This window comes from Aquarana catesbeiana, linkage group LG04, assembly GCF_042186555.1.
Source record: "Aquarana catesbeiana isolate 2022-GZ linkage group LG04, ASM4218655v1, whole genome shotgun sequence".
In the NCBI taxonomy this organism is placed as follows: Eukaryota; Metazoa; Chordata; class Amphibia; order Anura; family Ranidae; genus Aquarana; species Aquarana catesbeiana.
Window position 1 is genome coordinate 358,228,647 of NC_133327.1, and position 16,616 is coordinate 358,245,262.

General features: G+C 41.7%; 1 protein-coding gene across 3 annotated transcripts in view; it reads left to right on the top strand.

Moving 5' to 3' along the window:
* GRIK2 (glutamate ionotropic receptor kainate type subunit 2) overlaps positions 1–16,616 on the top strand; it is a 1,356,701-nt gene that overhangs the window by 945,972 nt on the left and 394,113 nt on the right. For all 3 annotated transcript variants that reach the window (XM_073627000.1, XM_073626997.1, XM_073626998.1), the window contains one exon: positions 13–219. In XM_073627000.1, coding sequence (XP_073483101.1) covers positions 13–219 — 207 coding nt within the window. The remainder of the gene's footprint in view (positions 1–12; positions 220–16,616) is intronic.

Consider the following 16,616-nt stretch of genomic DNA (forward strand, 5'->3'; position numbering starts at 1 on the left):
TTCTTTTAACAGGAAGAACCTTATGTGATGTTTAAGAAATCTGATAAACCACTTTATGGAAAGGAGAGATTTGAAGGCTATTGCATTGACTTACTTCAGAAATTATCTGAAATTCTTGGATTTAAATATGAAATTCGGTTAGTGGAAGATGGCAAATATGGAGTTAAGGAGGATACCACTCAACAATGGAATGGAATGGTCCGTGAGCTAATGGATCATGTAAGTTTACTTTTATCAACATTGCATTTTTTTTGCTCACAATTTCCTTTTGAGCTAATCAGTAAAAAATACCAACATGAATTACCTTTGAAATTACTGTCACAAATCTTGTGACTAACAGCAAACAAATGTAACCACTTGACCTCCGGAAGTTTTTATTCTTTTCATGACCAGGGCATTTTTTGCTATTCAGCACTGTGCTACAGTACAAATACCCCCCAAATGACCCCTTTTTGGAAAGTAGACAGTACATGGTATATAGTAAGAGGCATGGTGAGTTTTTTCAAGTTTTTTTTCACAATTTTTTTTACATACTGTCGCCAATGCAATACAGCATCATCATATGACTGATGTGGTGGTAAACAGGGACACTGACTGGTGACAGTATTTTAAAAAAAAAATAAATATATTTTAAAATAAAACATTTTAAAGATTTTTTTTCGTTTACCTAGTCACTGTAACAGTAATCATTTGAACTGTCCTGAATGGCTTTTTTTCATGACTCATTATTTACTAGTGTGATGCTGTGATTGGTTCACAGCTATCACATAGTACACTGTGATTGGTCCGGGTACCATGTGATCACTGGTGACCAATCACAGATCACATGCAGTAGTAAACAATGATGTCATTAATGGATTCCATCTATGACTATTGTTTACAATGTGATATGTGATCACACAGTGATCACCTGGTATCTGGGCTGGTCACAGTGACCCAATACTGAGCACCACAATCTGCTGTGTCTGGTGGACACAGCAGTTGCAGATCACATTTTGCGCACCCCAGGGGGAGTACATTTACTGTTGGTGGTCGGCAAGCTGTCAATATTTTACAGCAAAACACAATTGTTACCTCACAGATGACAGAGAGAGATAACAGAAGATGGCTATTCATAGCCAATTAATATAAAAATATAAGCAGAATTCAGAATGATTGGCACTCATGGCTGCTTGTGTGCAGGCCGAAAAGGACCTACATACTTCAGCTAATGTACAGTCCTGCTGCTTTGAGTTACGGTATAAGTTGTGTAAATATAATACATCTGTTTCCCAAAAAAATCTTAAACTGGGATAATTTGCCTATCATAGATACGATCCTGTATAATTATCTAAATATACAGTATGTTCTTGCTATAATTTTGATCTTTGTGTACATGAAGTCAGGTATTCTGAAAGCAGTATCTGGTTATCCTGCTAAGAAAATGCTTCCTGTCCAAGAATGGCACTGTTCACTCACTATCCTGTATCTATGGAGGAGCAGTGTTGTCACCCTAGAAACGAAAGTGTGTTGGGACTACAGAACTCCCCTCTCTCCTCATTTGCAAAAAATAAGGGTGGTATTCTGTAGCACACCATAGAAAACTGAGTTGAGCTAATAACACTGCTTGAAATAATACTGCACAATGCACAGGACACGTTTCTGGCAGAATCAACATGTACTGTTTATCTTCACTAATTGAATAGATATCACAAAAAATTTTAATGGCCATATTTAACATACCAAAAGAGAGCCAATATTACAAAAAAATAATTGTTAGGATTTACATATATTTTAAGGTTTAAAGGGCCAACTCACCCTAAACTGATTGTAGATTCCACAGAATCAAGCCATTTGAGAGTTTCCTTTACCTTTCCGGAACTCTGCTGATGAGATGTCTGCCCATGACTTTACAGGTCTGGCCACCTGCCAAAGTATTTACAATACTGTGCTTAAAAGTGGCCATACACTATACAACCTTCTAACATCAACGGTGTGGTGCAAGTGCTTGCCTGATGTGATACAAATTGAACAGATTGCTTAGGTATGATCTTCTATTACATAGTTACATACAATATACATTCTACATCTATTCTCCAGCAATGCTCATAGCCCTATATATTCTGCCCCCAGAGAAAGGCGTCTAAAAGTTTTGTAAAGTTGTCCACACTCTCAGCTAGTACCACTTCCTGGGGGAGGAAGTTCCAAATGTTGACTTCACTAACATTAAAGCACCTCTTACACAATCTAAGGTTTATGCCCTGTACACACGGTCGGACATTGATCGGACATTCCGACAACAAAATCCATGGATTTTTTCCAAAGGATGTTGGCTCAAACTTGTCTTGCATACACACGGTCACACAAAGTTGACGGAAAATCCGATCGTTCTGAACGTGGTGACATAAAACACGTACGTCGGGACTATAAACGGGACAGTAGCCAATAGCTTTCATCTCTTAATTTATTCTGAGCATGCGTGGCACTTTATGTGTTGGATTTGTGTACACACGATCAGAATTTCCGACAATGGATTTTGTTGTCGGAAAATTTTATAGCAAGCTCTCAAACTTTGTGTGTCGGAAATTCTATGGAAAATGTGTGATGGAGCCTACACACGGTCTGAATTTCCGACAACAAGGTCCTAACATACATTTTCCATTGGAAAATCCTATCGTGTGTACAGGGCATAAACCTCCTTTTTTCAATTAACCGTTGATATATTTGAACATTATAACTGATGTAACCGATCCCTATAGCTGGGGTCCTTCATTCCCCTTATTAATTGTGTCACCTTTCACTGAACTCTTTCTAACTGAACAAAGTCTGAAGATTGGTGGCCAAAAGTGAAGATGGCAAAGCCACTGTTTTGTAAAGGGTTGAATTATTGATTTATCTCTTGAATGTATGCCCTTTTTAACGCATGACAGTATTTAACTAGCTTTGTTAGCTGTGGCTAGGCATTGCATGCTATTTCCAAGTCTGTGATCTACAAGTACCCCCAGATCCTTTTCTTTATTGATTCTCCCAGAGGAGTCCCTCCTTATGTGTATTTTGCATTTGTTCTTGTGGAATACAAGTGCATACTGTATCTTTTCTCAATATTGAACCATATCTGTCATGTAGCTGTCCAACCCCATATGTTGTTTATGTCTTCCTGTAAATATACTATTTTCTGTGCCAAAGCTATTTCCCTGCATATTTTGGTGTCACTAGCAAACACTGAAATGTAGCTCTTGATTAAAACCTTTATATCATTATTTAACAAATTGAACAACATTGGTTTTAAGACAAAACCCTGAGACACACAATCAAAACCTTAGACTATTCAGAGAGTGAATCATGTATCACTACTCTTTGGACCTGTTTTTGTAACCAGTTTCCTTTCCATGTACATACAATTTCACCAACTCCAACAGACCTTATTTTAAAGACTAAAAGTTTATGAGGTAAGGTATCAAATGCCTTAGCAAAATTTAGAAAAACAATGTGCACTGGACGTTTTTGGATGTTTTTACAGCTGCTGTTTTTGGTGTTACCCATTTATTATATTTAATAGGAGTTTTAGGAGTAATAGGAGAGGAGTTTTTCAGTTGTAAAAACACTCTAACGTCAACAAAATTTAAACCACCTAAAAACACAGATAAACACTCAAAAACGTGGCTCAGCAGTTTTAATGTTTTTGATCCCATTGAAAAAAATGCTGACTAACGCTAAAAAACACTAAAAATGCTATTGCAAAAACGCTGAAAAACGTTGGAAAACTCCCTACAAAGCTGCTGCCGTTTTTATAATGTTATTATAATGTACAGTGTGCTTGAGGCCTTACTGTTACAACTATCAAATCCATCCATCAAACACTGAAGAGAAAAAAATGGCAGCAGCTTTGTACATCTGCCTTTCCCTATCATTTATGACCAGCTTCCTGTGTTGATCTGTTCTTTCATAACTTTTTATGATTGATATATTTAAAAAAAATGTTGAGATTTGTGTTACTTGCTGTAGCAATGCTTTTCTCACATTCCATGTTATCCTCCTTGATTGGTCCCTTGTGTTTCTTGTTGCATTTCTTGTAAATCTGGAATTTTGAGGGTGTCCTCTCTATTTTGTACTTTTTTGGTAAATTGTGCATTTAGAATGTATAGTGCATGGCCAGCCTTGGACACTATTTGTTCAGTTAGTCAGTCCCAGATTTTCACTGCTTAGGTGAATGCTGTAAATTCCTGTGAATGAAATACCTCTACATTTCCTATCAGACCAGGCAGGCATTTACTGTAAGTGTTAATTCCAAAAAAAGTGATGTTTGATAATGAAGTAATGAATGGGAAAACAATTGCTAATATTGATTTCAAGAAAGATATGTGGCAATGGCCATAAAAATTATGTATCAGGTAGTTTGGATAGTGTAGAAGCCTGTAGTTTGGATGTAAAATAATGTGTAAAATTTACTATGGGTTATTACATATGTAATAAATGAAAAGGAACTTTCTGTTCATAAAACATGTGCGTATGTGCAAAACAAATCGTGTGTGAGGGTATCAATGACCAGCTTCACAAGTGTCACATTTATTAAGCATTTCAACTTATAAACGGGGCTGAACATTAGGTTTGGGTTGATCATGAGTTCAAACAACCCGAACTGTTTTCAGTTCACCAAATGGGTAAACTAAATGACTATATGAAAAAAGGAAGACACACATAAAAGAGATAAGAAAGGCTGCGCACCCCGGAAATTGAATTAAAGAAAAATAATTTTCCCCATGGGGCTTTAAAACAGCAATGCACATAATGAAAGGAAGTTCTTAATAGATGTATAAAAAGTTTTATCCAATATCATGGTTTGAAGTACAGTATAGAAAATCATCTGGTACAGTAACACACATCTTATTCCCCAGTGCAGTAACAAACACATATTAATACACATAATTAGGTTACATGTTACATAAATAGCAAGATCCGACGCGTTTCGACCTGTATATGGTCTCTTCAGGGGGACAGTTGGATCTAAAAAAGAATTACATAAATTAAATTCAAATAGATAAATATATATATTATTGTGCATCACTTGGATTAAACCAAGATAATGAGTCTTTACCGCTAAATGGTGGAATGGGTGTTCTCTAGTCCAGGATATGTGCTGAGGGCCAATGGAAACACTGGAGGGCTCGGGGGGCCACCCTCACTCTCCCAGGAGAGCCAGCCTCAGGGGGCTTACAAGGAGCCACACTTAGCGCGCCCCCCGGGAGGGGGGGGAAGGGGAGATGAGGGGGAGGAGCCCACACCTGCAACAGAAACCCAAGAATAGCCATGTATTAGTTAGAGAAGTTTGATAATTAACTTGGTAATGTACTGAGTGTTTCCAATTTGTCTATGTGGAGACTGGCGTTGGATAGGATTTTTACTATGTAAATATATTGAAATGTTAATTCCATTCCATAAATGTAATCGATAAGATTTAATGATCGTGTGATCCAACAATGCAGTGGTATGGTAGGTCTATTATACTATTGTAATGGATAGGTTAATAAGAAGGATAGAATGGGTGAAAAAGAGGGAAAAAGATGTGTGTGTGAAAAAAAAAAAAAAAAAAAAACACAGCAACAACGATGGCCTGAATGGAGAGGAGTGCATTGTGTGGTGGAGAATGGTGTGAATGAGGTGGTGCATGGTGTGGTAACATGACATGGTGCTTGCTTGGTGCCTACTGTGTGAAAACAAAAATGAAAAGTGAACTAAAAAAGTGAAAAGCCAATCAAAATGTGAAAGTGTGTATGTAGGATGGTGTGTGTATGTAGGAGAGTGCTGTGTGGAATAAAAGTGAAATAACAAAAAGTTTACCTTATCAGTTGTATAAATCGTGTAGGCTGGAGGTAATGTTGGACTTGTTGATAGGTTCAATGTGATAAGCTTGGTGGCGATCATGCAAAAATAAGGGCTCTAGTGTAGAAAGAACCTGGCAGCAGTAGCATTCATCCTGGCCTGTAGGAGATCATGATCTGATTATCAGGCCTCCAGTCTCCCTTTATATCCAAATTCAGGCAAATGGGATAATCATGTGCAGGTGCAAACCCCCCACCCACACCGCCCCCAAGAAAAAAAAAAAAAAAAAAAAAAAAAAACCCGGAGGGATTGGCACTGGAACCGCTGATGGAGCGGCCCCTGTGTGGCTCCCTCGGCGTCCCGGAAGGCCTACAGGCCCCGACCACTGTCGTCATCTCCGCCGCAATGCGCGTGACGTCATGACGTTGTGCGCAAGCCGGGCCCTTACAGGCATGCGCACTCCGTCAAACGTCCGGAGATGAACACGGGACGCCGCCGACAGGATAGAGCTCACCTTAACTGCAGCGGTGAGCAAAAAAGGGGGCATGCAAAGGAATTTGCATGCCCCCCCCCTTTTCCTGCCGGGAAGCCGCGAGGGGTCAGACTCACCCCAAGAAGGGAGAGGAGGCACCACCAACACCCGCCAGTCCAAAAAATGGCCCTCAAAACAAAAACAAAAATATTGGGGATGGTGTCAGTAGGACATGAATGACTGACTTCATGGGATCACCAACATAGCACACAGCAAATGTTGATGGTCTGGTATGTTTTTTGTTTATTTTGCATTTTTAACATTTTTTGAATTTTTTACATGGGCTGTGTGTTGGTTCCAGGTCCCCACGTTCCTGCATCGAATGTCAGTATGAAAATAGGTAGAATATAAATAAAGTTTGTCAGCAATTGCCATATAAGGCAATTGAATATCATGCAGTGTGGGGGTCTAAGTTAGATTCCCCCTCATGCATGGGATTGTTAAAAGTTAACCGAGTGGGAACAATTGATTAACAGTGTGCAGGATACGTGAAGAGAAGGAAACACACAGCCCATGTCTTATCTCTAATGTGTCAAGGTGGGGAGGGGTGTTTAACCACCCAAAATTGAAATATGAAAAAAGGAAGACACACATAAAAGAGATAAGAAAGGCTGCGCACCCCGGAAATTGAATTAAAGAAAAATAATTTTCCCCATGGGGCTTTAAAACAGCAATGCACATAATAAAAGGAAGTTCTTAATAGATGTATAAAAAGTTTTATCCAATATCATGGTTTGAAGTACAGTATAGAAAATCATCTGGTACAGTAACACACATCTTATTCCCCAGTGCAGTAACAAACACATATTAATACACATAATTAGGTTACATGTTACATAAATAGCAAGCCCCGACGCGTTTCGACCTGTATATGGTCTCTTCAGGGGGACAGTTGGATCTAAAAAAGAATTACATAAATTAAATTCAAATAGATAAATATATATATTATTGTGCATCACTTGGATTAAACCAAGATAATGAGTCTTTACCGCTAAATGGTGGAATGGGTGTTCTCTAGTCCAGGATATGTGCTGAGGGAAAATGGAAACACTGGAGGGCTCGGGGGGCCACCCTCACTCTCCCAGGAGAGCCAGCCTCAGGGGGCTTACAAGGAGCCACACTTAGCGCGCCCCCCGGGAGGGGGGGGGAAGGGGAGATGAGGGGGAGGAGCCCACACCTGCAACAGAAACCCAAGAATAGCCATGTATTAGTTAGAGGAAGTTTGATAATTAACTTGGTAATGTACTGAGTGTTTCCAATTTGTCTATGTGGAGACTGGCGTTGGATAGGATTTTTACTATGTAAATATATTGAAATGTTAATTCCATTCCATAAATGTAATCGATAAGATTTAATGATCGTGTGATCCAACAATGCAGTGGTATGGTAGGTCTATTATACTATTGTAATGGATAGGTTAATAAGAAGGATAGAATGGGTGAAAAAGAGGGAAAAAGATGTGTGTGTGAAAAAAAAAAAAAAAAAAAAACACAGCAACAACGATGGCCTGAATGGAGAGGAGTGCATTGTGTGGTGGAGAATGGTGTGAATGAGGTGGTGCATGGTGTGGTAACATGACATGGTGCTTGCTTGGTGCCTACTGTGTGAAAACAAAAATGAAAAGTGAACTAAAAAAGTGAAAAGCCAATCAAAATGTGAAAGTGTGTATGTAGGATGGTGTGTGTATGTAGGAGAGTGCTGTGTGGAATAAAAGTGAAATAACAAAAAGTTTACCTTATCAGTTGTATAAATCGTGTAGGCTGGAGGTAATGTTGGACTTGTTGATAGGTTCAATGTGATAAGCTTGGTGGCGATCATGCAAAAATAAGGGCTCTAGTGTAGAAAGAACCTGGCAGCAGTAGCATTCATCCTGGCCTGTAGGAGATCATGATCTAATTATCAGGCCTTCAGTCTCCCTTTATATCCAAATTCAGGCAAATGGGATAATCATGTGCAGGTGCAAACCCCCCACCCACACCGCCCCCAAGAAAAAAAAAAAAACCCGGAGGGATTGGCACTGGAACCGCTGATGGAGCGGCCCCTGTGTGGCTCCCTCGGCGTCCCGGAAGGCCTACAGGCCCCGACCACTGTCGTCATCTCCGCCGCAATGCGCGTGACGTCATGACGTTGTGCGCAAGCCGGGCCCTTACAGGCATGCGCACTCCGTCAAACGTCCGGAGATGAACACGGGACGCCGCCGGCAGGATAGAGCTCACCTTAACTGCAGCGGTGAGCAAAAAAGGGGGCACGCAAAGGAATTTGCATGCCCCCCCCCTTTTCCTGCCGGGAAGCCGCGAGGGGTCAGACTCACCCCAAGAAGGGAGAGGAGGCACCACCAACACCCGCCAGTCCAAAAAATGGCCCTCAAAACAAAAACAAAAATATTGGGGATGGTGTCAGTAGGACATGAATGACTGACTTCATGGGATCACCAACATAGCACACAGCAAATGTTGATGGTCTGGTATGTTTTTTGTTTATTTTGCATTTTTAACATTTTTTGAATAAGATGTGTGTTACTGTACCAGATGATTTTCTATACTGTACTTCAAACCATGATATTGGATAAAACTTTTTATACATCTATTAAGAACTTCCTTTCACTAAATGACTATATTTAACCAGATTGTCCACCGAAACGGCAAGTTATTCATTTAGTTGTGGTATTACTACTGCCACTAAATGACAGGTACCGGCCACCCACCGGCTTGTTTCAAATAGTAGACAAGCTTCCAGGTAACTTCATTGACCAAATATGGTAATACTCACATTTGGACAATGACATCACCCAGGTTCCCTGGTGCTGTGTTAATATTCCAGCAGGGAACTATCATTTGCAATAAAGGAGGTAATTGTGGTACAGCTCGTCATGCTGAATGGTCATCGGATCATTATTCATCATAATTGATGTTGGATTCAGATTACTGGATGGCTTGATGTACGTTGATTTTTTTTAGTTACATTGTTTTAAATATTTTTTTTTCCATGGTGTGGATGTTTTTATTGACTATTTTATTTTTTGCAAAGGAGTAACAAAAGGTACTATTTGCCCCATAATCATTCACCTGGAGGGGGGCAAAGCCAGATATATGGGGGCCCACTTATTTTAACGGGGGCTTCCAGACTCCCAGAAACACTGGCCCCATCAACATAAGGCAAGGTACTTTGCAGGGGGAGGCTTTGTGCCCCCTCCTGCAATGTACTCTCTTAATGTTGAGGGCCTGTGACATAGTATAGATGAGGAGGATGAACACATACTTCCTGCACCATCTTTTCCTGGCCAGCCAAAATGCATGCCTGGAGAATGATCTGGTATGAGTGTTAGAGGGACCCAAACCTTATTTTTGTCTAGGATCACCCCAAATCAATATCATACCCTTAGGGTCTGGCATGGATTTAGGGGGGAACCACATACTTTTTTTTAAAATGACAGTAAAGACATTTTAAACAACGTGTACTGTACTTTTATCAAAACAGGTCTAGTATATATACATATGGAAAGGGGCCTGGGGGATCCCATGCCATCTTTTACAAATAGATGTATTTTTAATTTTACTTTTGTGGGAGTACATTGCATAGGTGCACCGCTTTAAGTGCAGATTGAGGGCATCACCCAAGCATGCCATGTTAAATGAATGCTGTATGTTTAACATTGCTTTTTAGGCCTTATTAAAAAAGCACTCCCTGCTAAACAACATTTTTTATAAAATATTTTTGCATAGGTACATGTTCTCCATGACAGAGCCCAGCTATACATGTTCTTTTATTTTTTTATTTTTTACCAAAAGCTTGCAAATTGGAAAAAAAATAACAAAATTCAGCTCCCATTGACTTCAACAGGGTGCAGAAGCTATGTTTTATCCTTCTAAAAACCTAACCCAGGCCAGCTTATTCATCACATTAGAATTAAAATGTGAATTGGTGGGGGCGTGGCTTAGTGGCAGATGTGACCGGCAGCACGGACTCTCTGCTCCGACGAAGATCCTGCACATAATCCTTCTAACTGCACATTTAACGGCTCGTTCCATGGTTTGCGATACCGGAACCGATAGCTGTCACCTTCAGCTACACGGCGGTGTCTGTGGCTTCACGCTACACCATGTCAAGATGGGGATCAGTGACCCACTCCACTCCAGACCAAGCTGGCCAAGATGGCGGCGGCCAGCCTCGTGCAGCTAAAGAAAACTACAAGGCTGCAGCAATGAGATTTTTCACCAAAATGGCATCCAAGGATCCCCCTCAGCCCACACTCCTCCAGGCTGACACAGAGGACCTCTATAATGAGGCAGATGACACCATACCACTGGAGATCCCTGCCACACCGCTTCTCCCATGGGAGAGTGTGAGTACCCCGGCATGTGTATCAGATACACTGTCAGTCCATCACCCTGACCATGACAGCCCAGAACTGACCCTTAGAGACATTATGACCGCAGTGTTATCCTGCAATACTTCTATAGTAGCCCTGACATCAGAAACCAAAGGAGTAAAAGCTGAGCTGTCCTTTGTTAGGCAGGACATGCAAAAACTGCGAGACCACACCACAGCGTTAGAGGGCAGATTAAGCACATTGTAGGATAACTGGGCCTCTATACAATGCAAGGTGCACTACAATTCAATAGCGGTAGACAAGCAAACTGCCCGCATAGATGACATGGAAAATAGGATGAGGAGAAACAATGTCCAAGCGATCGGCATTTGTGAGAAGAACGAAGGGAAGAACCCGGTACAATTTATTGAACAGTGGCTTCTCCAGATATATGGGAAAGACTCCTTTTCTGCCATAATTTGTGTTGAAAGAGTCCATAGCTTACCCATGAGACCATTACCTCCGGGCAACCTTCCCCGTATGTTCATATGCAAGCTACTTAATTATAAAGACAGAGACGTTATCCTCTCAAAAGCTAAGAATTTGGGTGATAACCTAAAGATGGCTAACTCCAAAATCTCACTATTCCCCGACTTCTCCGCAGAAGTGCAGAAACAAAGAGCACAATTCAGTGACAAAAAAAAATAACTGAGGGCCCTCAACGTTCAATATTCAATGTTTTACCCCTCCCGCCTCTGCGTGATGGCAGGAGACCAAGTCCACTTCTTTGACAAACCACAGCTGGTGTCGCAATGGCTGGACAGAGAGGAACGCTCCATCCAGGAGGAAGCAGCTAATCATAGACTGGATGCCTAGTGAACGCAAGAGCACAGCGTACTAAACGCGAACTCCGTCACTGTACACTAATTTCCACCGTTACTTCATGTTTGGCAAGGCGGATGTCCTAAAAGATGAGAGAAGAATAAGCTATCAACCCCGTGTCGCCCAGTGCACCATTTAGGCTTACAAGATGCACTGAAGACAGGCCTAGAAACATGGTCCCCCACACCCACGAAGCCTTGAAAGCAAACATTTTCTTCAAAGTTTTTTACAAAGGCCCTGTTGGCCTATTTGTTGCCTGTCTCCACAGACCAAGACCCCACTCTGAATTTTAGAGGGGTGCTCCCTCTGTTTATTGCCGATCACGCAACAACGGAACTCCAGCATACTTAAGGGGTAATTTTTGTGCTCCCTTTACACGAGCGATGGTTAGGTGCATATGTAAGTTATATGGGGGGAGACTACACTCTCCCCAGAAAGCTATTTGTCAGTGAGATATTTCATGATAATATGTCATGGCTAGATCTCATGAGGTGCTAAGTTGAAATGTGCGGGGCCTGGGTAACGGGGTGAAAAGGTTGGCTGTACACATGTGGCTAAGCGCTTACGGGCCTCCATACTTTGTCTACAAAAAACGCATATGCATAAGGAGCAATCTGTACAATTCTCGGCTCGTATGTTTAGCCAACAGTTTCACTCTGCCTATTCCTCTTTCGGGGAGTGAGTATACTGATCCCCCAGGGGGTTCCCTTTACTTGCTCACTCTCAGTAATCGACGACAATGGGAGATATATTTTTCTTAGATGTAACTTGGAAGGACTAGAATGTATTTTAGCCAATGTATACATACCTCCTCCCTTCTCCGCAGAAGTCCTTAAAATTTTGGCAGGTTTTTTGGCCCATCATCCCAATGTTCCAGCCATCATTGTGGACAATTTTAATAACTACCTAAACTTCCAGCTGGATAAATTTACAGTGGCTCGCTCCAATTGTATATAGGCAGATGGTCCAACGCCATTTGCCAACCTTCTAACGGAGATGGGACTACATGATGTTTGGCGCCTAAAAAATCCTCACACTAAGACTTATTCCTGCCACTCTGCATCACACAAGGGCCTATCCAGAATTGACCTTAGTCTTTGCAATGAGGAAATGCTAGCCTTTATTGCTGATGCTCAGCATGAACCGAGGACGGTCTCTGACCACTCGCCATACTGGGCCATGATAACTACCGCTGGCCCCAGCAAGAGGAAGCAATGGAAAATAAATCCATTCTGGCTCTCCTTATTTCCTACACCAGACCCTCGCTCTTGCAGATTTTATCACCATTAATAAAAACACAGCATCCTCAGGATGCCCTTAAGGCCTTTCTCAGAGGCCAGTTCATCAAAACAATTTCTTCCATAAAGACTAAGACCAAGGCCTGGGAGCAATCTGTCCTACAGAAACTAAGAGAGGCAGAGTCAGGGTTCACTACAAACCCAGCTGTCCATACCGAACGGAGATGGTCGGAAGCACAAAAGTTGGCCAACCACATGACAATATCGAAAGCAGAAAACAAACATTTCTTTTTTGCAACAAAAATACTATGAGGTGGGGGAGAACACTGGACACATGCTGGCCATGTTGGCTAAGTCTAGTAGAGGTCCCTCCTTCATAGCGGCTGTCCAGGATACCCTGGGCCAGGTGGTGACTACTCACCCAGGGGTGATGGCGACATTCCTAGAATTCTATGTAGAAGTGTACTCCTCCAAGGTCTCCTCTGCTCCCACAGATATCCAGACTTTCTCTTCGGGTGCACTCTGCCGTGCCTCGATCAGTCTGATAGGGACATGTTAAATGCCTCCCTCACAACCAATGACCTACTAGAGGCTCTGGCCCTCTCCCCTCCTGGTAAATCTCCGAGAGTGGACAGGCTGCCAGCAGAGGTTTACAAAAAATATGCTGACACCTTGCTACCACAATTAAAGCAGACCTTAACGGAGGCTCTAGAACTAGGTCAATTGCTCCCAGTTACTATAATTCTAATACCTAAGCCAGGTAAAGATCCCTTCCTCCCAGACTCCTACAGGTCCATCTCCCTGCTTACAACAAACCTCAATCTGCATGTTCCAGTAGACAACCCTGGCAATAGGGCAGTACTATCCCTGGACGCTGCCAAAGCTTTCAGCAGCATTGAGTGGCCATACTTATGGGAGGTCCTGGAAAGGTTTGGATTGGGGAATAACTTCATTGGATGGGTCCAGCTGCTCTACACAAACCCCACGGCCAGATTATGAATTAATGGTGATCTCTCTGACCCTTTCCGTCTTTACAGAGACACAAGGCAGGGGTGCCCATTGTCGCCCTGTTGTTTGCTTTATTCCTGGAACCTTTGGCGGAGAGAGCATCACCATTGATATCTGAATTTGTGAGAGGCCCTACGGCTGATAAAATATCATTATATGCAGATGACACTCTCCTATATTTAGGAGATACATCCACCTGCAAAACATGATGTCTCTAATCACGAAGTTTGGCACCTTTTCTGGATTCTCCATAAACTGGAGTAAGACAGCCCTCTTATCCTTGGATGAGCTCCCAGCATTATTGCCGGACTGTGCCCAGTCTCTTCAGGTTGTCTCCTCCTTTAAGTATTTGTGGATTCAGGTTACCCCGACACCTCCAGATACCTTACCCTTAACTTACTCCCCATCATCACTAAGCTACAAGCCAAATGCAGTGCCTGGTGCAAGCAACCCATATCAATCACCAGTAGGGCCAATCTTATAAAGATGGTGTGGGCACCTCAGTTATTATACATACTGCATAACTCCCCACATTTGATCCCATGTAGATGGTTTACGCGCATTGACACTATATTTAGAAGCCTCCTCTGGAAAAAAAGATAGCTAGAATCAAACTCTCCACACTACAGTATAGTAAGGACTAGGGGGGCTGACAGTCCCTAACATGAGACTTTATTTTCTAGCCTTACACTTCAGCATCTGGGTGGCTGGGGAGAGGTAGATATCATGGACCCTATCCGCAGCTTACTATTCCCTGGTGCACAGGGCCTCCCCACCCCCTCACATCTTGAGGCAGATCTCCCCCAGCTCCCTAAATCTATGCCTACCATACACTTACTATCCAAAATATGGGTCCTCATCAAACACAGTCTGGGCATGACGGGCATCATGGTCCACACCCTACTGTGGCACAACCCTTGCTACATGGAATTGCAGAAATTAGAGGGGTTTCAGTCCTGGGAGGCTAAGGGCTAAGGGCATTCAATACATAGTGCAACTCTATAACCAGACCATCCTTAAATCCTTCACTGATTTACAGGAGGGGAGTTCAGGCTATCAAAATACAACTTTTATAGATACCTCCAACTTCGCCATGCTTTACAATTGCAGACACAACTGTCCAGACTGGAACGCATGGAACACACGTTAATGACTGACATACTTAACGCACAGAATAAAAAAGGCATGATCTCGCAGATATATAGCACACTCTTATCAAGGACACAGGATGCAGCCAAACTACCGTGCAAACATAGGTGGGAACAAGACCTAGGAGAGATTGGGGGCAAAGACTGGGAGCTATGTTTACAGTCTCTGCCAACAGTATTGGTGTCGCCATCGTATAGGCTCTCCCAGCTATTCATCCTGCACAGAATTTACTGCACCTCGGTGTTGCTCCACAGATGGGGCAGGAGAGAGGTGCAGTTGATGAGGAATTCTTTACCCCCCCAGCAAATGTGGCTGTTTTAAGATTATTGTATATTGCCCGCAAGCAGATAGCTTGTTTATGGCTATCACCACACAGCCCAACAACAAAACAATGGATTGAGCAGGTAAATAACACTCTAATTAAAGAAAAGTTGACGTATCAACACAGAAACGCGGTTAACAAATTCTATAAAATATGGCAGCCTTGGCTGGACACCCCGGGCTTGGCACCACCCCAGCTAGTTCTCAATCGACTCCTTCAAATGTAACTCCCTAGATCCCTAAAACAATTGCTCATCACTTTCACCATATCACAATAAGTTTAAGGTTTTGAGTCTGATCATGGGACAATTGATCATTCTAACTATCCCCTCTATTACTGATCAACCAGCGGTATCCACCGCTGCAACCCAATATGGTCTTGGTTGTGCTAAAAGGCTTCAGTTGGTTCACCTTCCCGTTGGAAGGTAGTTCGTTCAACCTCAGTACCCCAGTGTATATGACTACCAATGTGTCACTTATTCTGTTATCCCAATGGAATGTACGGTGCTAAAAACAAGGAATGGGCTCATTGGTCATAGATATTTTAACAGAAATGCCACATCCTGGTTTTACGTGCCTTATATCACCCTCTGTATGCTATACTGTTATTGTTGTACACCCTAAAGAGATGTTCCTATGTATGTTATTATTGTATCTCTGATTTTGTGACACAATAAAAACCTTCCTGATTAAAAAAAAAGAATGTGGATTGGTTAGCATCCTACAAAATATAATTTGTGATAAATGTGATCATTCACTTTATTCATGCAGCAGAAAATACATTAACATCATGATGGCAGTTTACAAATGTAGAAAAGCTTCACATAATGAGAACAGATATCATTTACTGACTCATGAAGGATAACAATCCCAAACCCAAGTTCTAGGAGAATTCGTATCACCACGGAGTGGAACTGTGGATACTGTGCATAAATAGTTAATGCCACGTCCCGATATTAGAAATCATTAAAAATTGGTTTGGAATGATGGACTTTATAGGCATAACACAAAGGATTAAAAAAGAATTTCAATATTTATTACAAAAAATGTGATTAGAAAACATGTACATAGACTTACATATTTTCACAAATAATACCTAGGAGCATATTGAATACACCATCTACATATTAAATATATGTTTAAACAAGATATTCAGTCATTTTACTTGTTCAATCGTAACAGGTTTCAAAGGAGACAGTGTAAAAAATAGCTCCACTTGCTCTACATGTTACGCATTCATTAACGCTTCCTCAGGAGCTTTGGGCATATTATTTTCCACAAAGGGAAAAAAGGAAGTAACAGGATAAAATGAATGGGGTGTGCTGTCCTCCACCTTAATGGACGTCCATAAGAGAAGGTCTTTAAATTGGATAGTACG